Source organism: Mustela nivalis (assembly GCF_964662115.1).
Source record: "Mustela nivalis genome assembly, chromosome: 10".
Lineage (NCBI taxonomy): Eukaryota > Metazoa > Chordata > Mammalia > Carnivora > Mustelidae > Mustela > Mustela nivalis.
In genome coordinates, this window is record NC_139029.1 from 24,087,420 (window position 1) to 24,099,559 (window position 12,140).

Sequence of the window (12,140 nt, forward strand, 5' to 3'; positions counted from 1 at the left end):
GAGGCAGCTCCATTCATCCCTACTGCTGTGACCAGCCTCGAAAATCTTTAGAGACTATTTCCTAAGTAGCCCAGATGGGGCCAGAATACCCTCTGCCCAGGGTCTTCCTTGGGTTCTGTTCTTCTTCCTGCTTCCTCTCAACCCCTATGCTCTCAGTTTTGTATTTTTCACTCTAACTTTCCTGCTTTTTTCTTTCTTCAGGAATGGGGCTTCATCGGATAATGATGAGTATTTGTCCTGTGCAATGTAAACAAGAAGACTGCTTCTCATTTCTATTTTGAAAGGCACACCCTGTTTGCTGTGCTTATGTAACCAGTGATGAAATCTTCACACAGATAGACATGGCTGTGTCTAGGGGTTGAGAAAATCCTCATTTATGACCCTCCTCTGCTCTCAGTCTTCCCCATCTGTGTCAAAATCACGCTAGGACTGAATCTGCTGGCTTTTGCTACTGGGTCACAGAGTCCCAAATGGCAGCAGTACTGGGGGCCAAATGCAAGAAGAAGGGGGACTCACTTCTGCAGGTGGGCAGCATGTCGCTCCACTGCCCGCTGGCCAGGCACTGGGACCTAGCGGCCCCCTCAGCCACATACCCGGGATTGCAGACAAACTTGACCACATCGTTGAGGTTAAACTGGTTGCCCTGAGTGAGGCCGTTGACCGGGTTGCCTGGGTGTCCACAGGTAATTGCTGCAACCAAAACAGACAAGAGGTAAGTCCTCCTATTATTCCGCAGCCCCAGAAGCTCATCCTTTTCTCGCCTGGTATTTCTCATGAGCACAGGGGAAGTTCAGCCCTACGTCTAACTATGGTCTCTTTAGCAGAAAAACCTTTATCTCCTGAAATCAACATGTGGATACACCTTCTTCTGGGAAGGTGTATCTGTAGCTTGGACAACCCTAGAGAAATCCTTCTGTGACTCCCCATGGGGCCTCCGGCCTGGGTTGTAGGTCTGTTGTCTGGGTAGTCAGCCCTCCCTCCTTTTCTTGGTCTCTGTCCCCATGGCTCCCCCTCTCCACTCTCCATCCCAGATGTGATGGCCACCCCTTGGCTGGATTCAGACCCAGCCCATCTCCGGGCTGTGCTTGACAGAGCCAGAGTCGACACTCACCCAGCCTGAACAGAGGAACTGCTTCCCTGCCCGACCTGTGGGCTCCCCCTGCCCCACCCATGGTGCAGGCCAGCCTCGGGAAGCCGAAGCTGTTGTTGAGAGCACAACATTTCCCCTCTCCTCCTTCCAGATGAAGGAGTGATTTCTGGCCTTTCTCTGGGCTCTTTTGCTGATTCTGGCCTAGGTCATGTGGAGCAGCCGATCTGTGCTATTTGGGTAGAATGAACAGTCATGCTTGACCCGATTGGGCCCCTTCCTCTCAGGACCTAGTGCCCGTGGGCAGCAGTGCTCTCTGGTGCTCCTCTGAAGACGGCGCTCCCTCCTAACAGTGGAGGGGTGCTGCCCCTGCAGTGTGTCTCTGATGGTGGCACTCTACCCCACCCTGGGTTTTTTCAGCAGACCCCACTGGGCTCTCATGTGAAGCTATGGCTTCTGACTTAAGCTTTATTAGTAATGATGGTAATATTTCAGCACCTATGCAGGATTTTGTAATTTCTTCAGCCATAGGCTGGGTGGCGACAGTGGCCCCAGTGCTGGCAGGCCTGGCCCCAGAGTGCTTGGGTTACCCTCTGTACCAGCTTTCTTCCTTCCTCCTCAAACTGGAGTTCATCCCTCCACCCAGGCACTGGTTTCTCTGAGGTTTCTTCAGTATACGGGCCTGCCCCAGAGCCTTGGCCCCTGCTTTCCTCTCTGCCAGAACATCCTTTGGCTCCGGCCCTCATATCCTCAGATTTCCTCTCAAATGTCACCGAGTCAGTGAAGCTGTCCCTTATGACCCAACAAACAACCTCCCAGCACTGCCCAGGCCCTATGCCTTCTCCATTTTTCTCCACAGTAACTGACACACTCTACATGTAGTTCTCTGTCTGTTCATTCCTTATTTCCCTCCACCTGAGGGTAAGGTGCACGAGGGCAGGGTCTTTGGTTTGTTCCTCGCTACACACTTGGGGTCTGTACCAGAGCCTGACATGTAGGAAGAGCTTGAGCAATGTCTGCCGAGTGAAGGAACATGTGAGGTACAAACAGATGGATGACGGGCCTTCTGCTTTGCTCCTTAGTCCTTAGATCTCTCTAGAACTTGCTTGGTACCCAGTCTCTTTGGACTGAATTCTCAGGTAATGGTCTTGCCAGGACTTTCCCTTTGTTCTGGATCTTGAGGCTGAGAAACCTTGAGGAATGTTTTCTTACCCCAACAACTGGATCCACAAAGAACCTACCCCAAACCCAGCTCGTGTGAATGTGGATGGCGGGGCAAGAACGGATAGAGCTGTTTCTGCTGTGGCCAACTCTGGCATCAGTCTGGGTCTATTCTCTTGTGTAAATCCCAAAAGTAGCATCTCTGACTCTAGCGGACAGAGCTGGGCAGAGCGGAACACACATGGCTAGCAGTCTGTGGGGTTTGAGTCTGCCTCATTAGCTAGGATGAGAAGGGGTTTTAGGGGCCAGCTGACCAGGATTCAGCACTCAGTGCTGCTCTTTCCTTCCTTCAGACAATTCTCTCTGGGTTCACTTTCTTTATCTTTAAAGTAAGGTTTTGGATTTCATAAGCAGAATTGCTTTGAAAATAGATTTGTGTATTTACTTCTCAATCTTGCTGAGTTTCTTCTCTGTGCTAGGTACCCTGCTCTGCCCTGATGCTACACAAGGAGGGATATGAGATGGTCTGTGCCATCAGGGAGCTCACTTCCCAGTCCAGCGGAAGAGCGGTTGGGGAAGCAGACTGTTGTAGGACAGCGTGCTTGTGTGGGACAGGCACACACGCAGCAGTGACATCTATCCTCCACAGCGGAGAAAGAGGGTTGAGGAGGGTTCCCGGAGGAAAGAGCAGGCCATCTAAGCTGGGTCGCATAGATGGTGAGGACCCTGCCAGATCAGCAAGGCGGTGGGAGAGTGGAGATAAGCTTCATAGGGTCTGTGAACCCCCAGAAATGACATGCCAAATGCTGGCTGAAAGCAGAGGGCTCAGGAGAGGATCCGTTGCTCTTACAGATTCACAGAGGGTCATAAGCCCCTCCCCAAAGGCTAAAAACCACTGGTGTCCAGTGAGGGAAGTGTGCTGAGTAGAAAACCTTTGGGGGTGCTGCCTTTTGAAGGACAGGTCACCAAGGTGCCTGCAAGGGAAATGGAGGTATGGTCAGCGAGGCAGTAAAAGAAAATTCGATGGGGGTGGGGAGACGGGGGAGGTGTCCCCAAAGCCACAGGGAGAGCCTCAAGAAATGTCAGATACCCCAGGGAGCTCTGTTTCTCTGGGGACCCTCACTGGTACAAGCTGCAAAAAAGAGGTGGAGAACACCCCACCAGGAAGGAAAATCGAGGTCTTCGTGAAGCTTGTGTGCTTCCTCAGGGCTTGAAGGAAATTAACAGAAAGGAAAGGTAAGCAGTACAGAGGAGAAAGTTAAAAGCAGATTAGGGTCATTAAGGAAGTAGGAGGGAGGAGATCTGGGGATCAAGAGAGGGCATAGCCTTGGGCCTGGAGAGACTCTTCTACAGAGGTAGGAGGGAAGGGAGAAGGACAGATGCGTCGATGGGAAGCAGGAGCTAAAAGGAGTTACTGTCTGCTGGCTTCCTTCATCTCTGCAAAATAGAAAGTGAGGTTATCTAATCAGCTAATCATTACTGGGGTCCATCTGCATTATTTCATTGCCTCCCCACCATCCTGTGAGGCAGGCACCACTGTCCTCCTCAGAGCCGGGAATTTCATGTGGGGACAGTTTCTCAGCGGTTCATCTGAGTCCTCAACCCAGCTTCTGTGTCTCCATGCTGTGTTCGCTACCTGCCTTAGCCCTTGCTGAGAATGCAGGTGGAGGAGGTGGAGAAGGTGGAGGGCAGGTCTTCAGGAAAGCGGTGGAATCACGCAGGATGTGTGGGAACGGGCAGGAGAGCTTCCGGGAGAGGTGGGATTGCCGGGGAGTTCTGAGGATGATGGTTGCAGAAACCCTGGACTGACACGGGGTGACGGCTCACACAGCCCCGACCACAGAGTTGTCACTTATAAATGCTTCTTCTTTTCCTCCTGCCTTCCTCCTCCAGATGCCCCCCACAGCTCTGGGCTCTGGGACACAACGGGGATAGGTCCGAGAGGTCCTGGGTTCTGTCATGTGGCAGCGTCGACACCGCCACGGTCATAGCAACAGCAAGAGCTGGCTTCACGCCTCTCTTGGGTCCTGTTTGCACTGCTTTGGGTCCAAAAGAGCATTTATTTAATCCCCATTATACCCCGAAGTATCTGCTTTTTGGAGAGAAGGAAGCAGACTTAGGCAGGTCAATGAACCCATCTGAAGTCAGAGAGCCACAGGATAGGTGGTGGGAGGTCTGGGTACGCCCCAGGCAACCATGGTCAGGGGCCAAGTGTCCAGATGCTTTACTACCCTGCTTTTCTGTGCGTGCTGGTTTTAAAATCAAACATCTTTAGGCTTAGGCAGACATTCTCCACTTACTCTCAGACCCCAGCATTCCCTATTATTTATAACCTGAATCTCCACATGCATAGTCTGTGCCAATTACTTGGAGGCATCTGAATTTGCATCTTCTGGAGAAAACCAAATGTTTTGTTCAAGCCCATCTGGAAGAGTGACTGAATATAGATGGGTCTTGCTTTGTTTAAACCTAATACTGAAACAGCTATTAAAGCTAATTTTTCACGCATTGTTTATTCAGTGCGTCTCATTATTTTATTGCCCCATCTCATCTATGAAGAACCAGATGAAGTAGAAGAATTCCAAACAAAAACCTGCCTTAAAAAATTAAACAACAAAACTAGCCCTGCATGTTACATAAAGGCTCACTTTGGGGAACTTTAAAAAGTGAAGAATTTTCCAAATTACTTCTAGGCAACTGAGAATAATGGTGGTCATCTAAATTAAAAAAAAAAAATTGCAGATGAAGAAGAAGAACAAATAAAACTATAGAAAGCCCAGGCTTGCAACATAACCAAAACAGAGAATGCTATAAACTTTAAATTATGTGTAAATTGAAAACAAACATGACACCTGGGAAGAACTTGCTCACACTTCTATCGTGAGCCTTTGTGGAGAGCAAGACTGTACGGAAAAGGAAGAGCGGGGCAGGGAGCAGCCCAAATTGATCTGAAGTCACTGTTGCAAGAGAAAGTCCATCTTAAATGTGAACAAACTGAAAAAAAAAAAATCCCAATAGGTCAGTGCAATGACTGTAGGAAAGGGGCATAAAACTCTACAAAATTTCCTAAATACCAATAGAAATGGGGAAAAAAATAGTAAGGAAAGCATCATAGGGGTGTCTGGGTTGCTCAGTTAGTTAAGCATCTGCCTTCAGCTCGGGTCATGATGGCTGGGTCCTGGGACTGAGTCCCTGGAGCTCCCTGCTCAGTGGGGAGTCTGCTTCTTCCTCTGCCCCCACCCTGCTCATGCCTCCCCCATTCCCCTCTGCTGCTCCCCATGCTTGTGCTCTCTGTTAAATAAATAAAATCTTAAAAAAAGAGAAAACATCGAAAACATCACATGGAGAAAGAAATAGCCGAGTATGATATCTTGCCCATACAGTTACATAAAACAGGACATATGTAAGACCAAGCGTATGTCATAGAGATAAATGTAAATGAGTATAACTAACCTATTAAAAGAGAAATGTTTCAAATGGTCTCACAAGGCAAGGCCCAACTCTCTGTGGTACACAGGAGTTGGAAAGGGTAAAATATAGGGATAGCTCAAAGTATACCAGGCAAACATTAAAAGGATGAAAGTAGGGGTTATAAGCTTAATATCAGGCTGGGGGCCAGTCAAGCTACAAAATACTAAGAATGACAAAGAAGACATTTTAAAGGCTAAAATAACAATCTGCAATGTAGATATAATAGTTCTGAACAAGTATGTACCAAATAACACAGCAACTACCTTTATGTAGCAGAAACTAGAGGAAATGCAAGGAAAAATAGGTAGAAGAACACTAAGAATAGAAAGCTTTAGGACACACCTCTCAGGGCAAAACAGGTCAAGTGACAAAAAGTCAGTAAGCATACAGAAGGCACAGAATACAATCAAGGCACATCTTAGGATTATACACCAAAATTTACACCCTACCCCCCTTTCTTCTCAAATGCCCATGGAACATTCAGAACGACTGATCAAATATGAGGTCAAGAGAGCATTGATAAATTCCATGGGATAGAAATATTACACACAGCGTGATAATATTAGAAATGAATAACAAAATAAAAGTAGAATGGCCCTTCTTGTCTGGAAATGAAAAGAACATAACTATTAAGAAACTTCTTGGTGAAAGAAGAAATTTATACCCATATTACAGAATTTCTAATAAACAATTAAGCATTAATTATTATCAACTTTGGGATCTGCTTAGAGCAGTTATTGGAAGACATTTCACAGCCTTAAGCTCTTATATCAGTAACAGTAAAAAAAAAAAAAAATGAAAATAAATGAATTGGATTCCCAACTCAAAAGCTAGAAATGAACAAACAAGTTAACCAAAGGGAATAATACCAAGGAGGGTGATGGTGAAGGCAAAAACAGTAATGAAGGATGCCAAAAACTGAAAATGAGATGCAATGATGCGTCTTTCAAAAAAAAATTAATAAAGCGTTCAGAACATCCAGCAAACCTAATCAAGAGCACAAGGGAGCAAGTCCATGTTGAGTCTGAGCCCGTGACTAGGGAGAGTGGATAACATACTTACGCACACAGAAAGGGGTCTTGCCCGACCAGAGGTGATCCTGCTGGCAGATGCGCACGGACATGCCGATCAGGCGGAAGCCAGCGTCACACTGGTATACCACGCTGCCCCGGTAGCTGTAGTTCTCCCCATTGATGTGTCCATTGACGATGGGCTCAGGGGTTCCACAGTGCCCAGCTTTGGTGGGAGATGAGGAAAGAGTGTAAATCAAGGAGGAGCTTATAGAAGAGGAGTAGGAGCTTGGTTAGGGTGGGGGAGTCAGGGATGGTGAGGAAAAGGACCAAGGACCCAGCCACCCATCCAGGATAGCCATTCAGGAGTAGCCATCTAGGAATGGCTTTAGGGATCCTAGATGTGATGGAAGAGGCAAGCCCAAATCCCAGGGTTGAATTCCAAAAGGCTGTCCACCTCTGGACTATAGTTTCAGAAATGATCACTGTCACCTCCCTGCCTCTGGGATTGGCTCCCTCTTTTTTTTTTTTTTTCCATCAACCAGCATTGACCAAGCATCTACTGGAAGAAGGGCACCTTGGTCTACATTAAAGCCATCAAAGCCTAGTGGAATTGAAAATAACTGTGCACAAATAGGTGGTTTGGTTAAATCCATTCTTCCTCCTCCTTGAGTGGCAGGAGACACAGATAGTGTAACCTAGGTGTTATTTTATTGAATGGGGTTTGGGTAGAGTATATTCCTAGCATTTCCACTGGTATTCTTGGCTCTTTGTGGAAATAACTCATGACTGTATCCCTAACAGGGGCCTGAAACAATGGGAGGGCAGCGCTGTTCACTCTGGAGATCATCCTCCAATCTACACTGTTAGGTCTGTGTAGCTTGAGACCCTCCTTTGGACTTGAGGGATCTGAGAAAGAAGTGAAAAGAAAGAATACCTTAGAATCTAAGGTTTGGTAGGGAATGGATTGGCCATGGGGAAAATGAAAAATTTTGTCCTTTGTAAGCCAGGTTGTTTTTGTGTTTTTGTCATTTGCTTATTATATACATATATGTATGTGCACATATATACACATGTGCATACACACATGTAAATACATATGCACACACACATATATACACATGTATGTATATATGTATATGGATGTATGTTTGTATTTATGTATTCCTTCTATACACATGTGTATCTATGTATGTACATATGTATAAGTATGTGTGTGTATATATTTATAAATAGAACTTTGTCTCATCAGACTTGAAGTTTTTCTCATCCTTTTGGGTGTCCCAAGAGAAGAAAGTTCAAGGTCTTAGTCATGGTGGATGTCCAAGAGCTGGTGTTTGGCTTAAGCACTTTATGCCATAGATAAAATGATACTGTTTGAAGACTGGGATCCAGCTTTAGAAAGCTCCAACTTGTCTTATGGAAGGAAACATGGGCAGGGTAGGTCTGGGGAGATCACTCACCAAGGCAGCGAACCTCGGAGCCACTCCAAAGTCCATTGGCCATGCACTCCCGCACCCTCGAGCCAACCAGCGTGTAGCCAGAATTGCAGGAGAAGATGGCTGTCGCCCCGTAGACGGACAGTGTTCCAATGCGGTGTCCGCTGGGCGGGATGGGGAGCTCTCCACAGGAGATGACTGAAATGGATCACAAAGTGCTCAGTGAAAAGTCAGCCCCATGAGGAGGGACCATGCTGCTTCTGAGTAGCAAGAATAATGACAAAAATAGGACCTGTTTAACTTTACTGGGTCTCATGAGCAGAATATGGGGTCACGAGAGTGACTTGCACAGTGTTAGCCTGGTGCAGTAATTCTCAACTGGAATTATTGCCAGAAGGAGCCAAGGAGCTTTCAAAATGCTCAGGCAGTATTCTGGACCTACGACTCACGATCTCTTGAGATAAGGCCCAGACATGTGCATATTTAAGAAAAGCTCATCAGGTGGTTCAGGTGGTACCCTGGTTAGGAACCACCACACTAGAGGTGGAGATTCTGTGGTGCCCTGGGTGTCCAGCGCAGACACTGCCCGTTGATTCCCTTATCCTTTCTGCTGAGAGCAGTGGCCACCTCCCATTCCTTCCCAACAGAGCCCTGCATATAGCCAGTGGCTGGTGTGGGAGGTGAGGCCTGATGGTCAAGGCTGCACTCAAATGTGAGAGCCTCCATTGTGATGAAGCTGTTACATGCTCATGACTTCGGCTCTGCCACATACATGGTTACATTCCATGGTGGGGTCTAAACTTGGATGCATAAAGACAATAGTGACTTAAATCATGGGAGTAGGGAGGATATCACTTCTTCTCCCATTTAGTCTCAAACTTTCCACTCCTCACTGACATGTTATTCCCTTTTACCCCATTACAAAGACCCACCATCTCTATCACATCCTTATTGATTAAGTAAATACCATGAGTATATCCCATTGTAGTGGGTGTTGTGATGGGCCACTCACACCCCCATTTAGGATGGGAGGACATTTATCCCCAGATGTTGGCAAATGACCCTCAGCTGCTTGCCCTCTTCAGACTGCTTTGGCTGAAGAGTCTTCCCATCTAGATCATGCTTCTTCCTGGGGTATTCTGTACTCAATGTTTGGTAAGTGTGCAGGTATAAAGGCCTTTAACCCCAACCTGTGGCAGTTCTGATGGACCATCCCAGCTTCAGAGCTCCCTGTGGGGTCAGTGGAAGGCCATCCTGATACTGCATCAGAGGTCATCTGTGCCATCTTCCCAATACTGTTTCCTCCCCTTCCCTTACATAAGATGGTGGAGAGCTTAAGGGTACTCCCTAATAAACCTCTGTCTCAGAGTTGCTTCCAAGGGACCCTGACCTTGGAAACTATCTTGAAAAACAAAAACAATTAATAATATAGAGGGAGAGGCAGACACTTAGGTGTCTAACCCCTTGTGCTGTACATGCTCCCATTACACACACCCCATTATCATTGCTTCCTTACTTGGTCTGCCTCTCCTGCAGATTATAAGCTTCATTGGGGGCAGGAACCATAGCCTTTGATCTTCATACTCTATAATACCTGGCATGAATGTTGAACACATGGATGAGGGGATACTCACCTGGACAAAGGCAGTTTTTTTTTTTAAAGATTAATTAATTTATTTGACACAGAGAGAGAGAGAGAGAGACAGAACAGTAAGGGGAGCAGCAGAAGGAGAAAGAGAGAGAGAGAAGCAGACTCCCTGCTGAGCAGGGAGCCACATGTGGGGCTTTCATCCCAGGACACTGGGATCATGACCTGAGCTGAAGGCAGTTGCTTAACTGACTGAGCCATCCAGGTGCCCCCAAAAGCAACTTGTAAATAAGATGAAAAGATGCTGAAAAGTACTTCCTTGAAGGAGTAAGACATATCCACAACTCCTGATTCTAGGTGAATGTTCAAAAGGAGGAACATTGCCATCCCTGGTGATACCCCTCCTCTCTCCCTCCCCAGGTATGGAATAGCTCAGGTGGGAGGCACTGTGCCAAACTTTCCCGCCTTCCCCTCCTGGGCTTACTTTGGCAGGTGGGCATAGAGTTCCCGAGGCTCCACTTGCCGTTGGCCTGACAGCGGATGACCCTTTGCCCAGTGTAGTAGTAACCAGGGTCACAGATGAGCATCAGCTGGGCCTGGAATTGGTACTGAGTCTCAAAGATGAGCCTCCATCGGCCGTGCTCCACGCTGATGCTGCTGACGTCAGGACAGGTCACAGCTGGGGGGACAAGGAGCAGCGAGGAGGATTAATTAATTAATTAATTAATTATGGAGGACACTGGAGAGAATCCAGAGCTAGGGCCTGGGAGACTGTAATGCAGTAGTAAGAATCTTGAGTTGCCAGGTAGGTTTGTTAAATGAATGAAGTGGCTGGGGGCTGGCGGCATGAAGCAAACTGAAATGGCCAGATTCACACACACAAAAAAAGAAAATAAAAGAAAAGAAAAAAGGGGAGGATTGTAATCAGTGCTGATTGTTAGAAGTGAACTTTGTAATTTCTCTTTGGTCAGATCTTTATTTTTCAAGGTGAACTAGAAATATGGATTTTTATGTAAACTCTCACAATTTTAAAATGTTGGGAAGCAATTCAGAAATTTCATAAAGCACACCATAGGCCAAAGAAACAAACACACAAAAAACAAATCAAAAGTACAAAACTTCTATGTCTTTAGACTCAATATGGCCCCATAGGATGCAAGTTTGTGATTCTGGCCTTAAAGTGAACTGTACCTCTGTCATTTTAGAGGTAGGTTTTTGTTTTTTTTTTCCCCAACTAACACCCTATTTTCTTTTAAATTCCATTAGCCAACATAAAGTACATCATCAGTTTCTGATGGAGAGTTCAGGAGTTCATCAGTTGCATATAAAACATTTTTGACTTTTGTGATCGAAGGACATTTGTGCAAATGTTCTGGTAGTTTTTCCTTCTAAAAGGAACTTATTCTTAAGTTCTGTGATGTTTTATTGAAACATCTCAGGGTGCAATGGTCTATTAATGCTTTGAGAGCAATTTCAAATAAAAGCCCAACTTGGTAGATGACACTCTCCACCTGTCTGTTTTCCGAATCCCCAACCTCCATGTACCCGCTTTTTAGCTCACTCCTTGCAAGAATCTTTTCAGCTGCATTCCCAGCCCCTCCTTATACCCATCTCCATTGCCCAAGGACTCACGGACACACTTCGGGGGGACATTGTGGTTGCTCCAAAGCCCTGTCTCCAGACACTCTGCTGTGGCCTCGGCACCTGCCTGGAGGTGGTAGCCTTCGCTGCAGCTGTACACAGCCTTGGTCCCCACTGTGTACTCTTTGCCAAACACCATTCCATTCTTAGGGGCTTCAGGAAGCCCACAGGAAAGAGCTAGCAAAGAGAAAAAAATATTATGGGCATGTTTGCTTCAAGATGGTATTCTGAGAACATTTTTTAATCTTTCTTCTCCCCCAAGGCCCTAATAAAGTTATAGTAAAGACCAGTAAAGTAGAAATGCCTCATAACAATAAACAAAATGGGAGGATCAGCAGCAGCGGAGACTTCAAAAAACTAAGGGAGATGGAATGCAGATCGAAGTGTGTTGATAGATTAAGTGGCGCCGAGAAGCTGCATCTTAAAATATGAGGGAGCTATAGTGTGACACCAATTCTCCTCCATCTTTTCTTACAAATACAGTGTAGAGGTATCCAGGAATCTAGTCTCCAAATAAAATAGAGAGGGTTTTTTTTCCCACCTAAGAAAAAAAAAATAGAAATCCCTTGAGAGAATCAGGGTTGCTCAGGTGTGAGATGGCATCTCAAAGTAAAGCTGTTCTAATTCTAGGATTTAAGAGCTCTCGGCCTAAAGGCTGCCCCTCTGCCTGCTCATCTCTGCTACATACTCACAACTCAACTTCTTATTCACAAGGGAGACCTAGTGGGCAAAGATACCTGTAT

The 12,140-nt window shown here is 46.3% G+C and overlaps 1 protein-coding gene across 4 annotated transcripts in view; it reads right to left on the minus strand.

Annotated features, from left to right (window-relative positions):
• Positions 1–12,140, minus strand: part of CSMD2 (CUB and Sushi multiple domains 2) — a 607,752-nt gene that overhangs the window by 56,944 nt on the left and 538,668 nt on the right. For 3 of the 4 annotated variants that reach the window (XM_082686557.1, XM_082686556.1, XM_082686555.1), the window contains 5 exons: positions 11,389–11,574; positions 10,241–10,435; positions 8,193–8,366; positions 6,782–6,955; positions 517–690 (listed from right to left, as the gene is read on the minus strand). In XM_082686557.1, coding sequence (XP_082542683.1) covers positions 517–690; positions 6,782–6,955; positions 8,193–8,366; positions 10,241–10,435; positions 11,389–11,574 — 903 coding nt within the window. The remainder of the gene's footprint in view (positions 1–516; positions 691–6,781; positions 6,956–8,192; positions 8,367–10,240; positions 10,436–11,388; positions 11,575–12,140) is intronic. The other variant, XM_082686558.1, reaches the window with a different exon arrangement.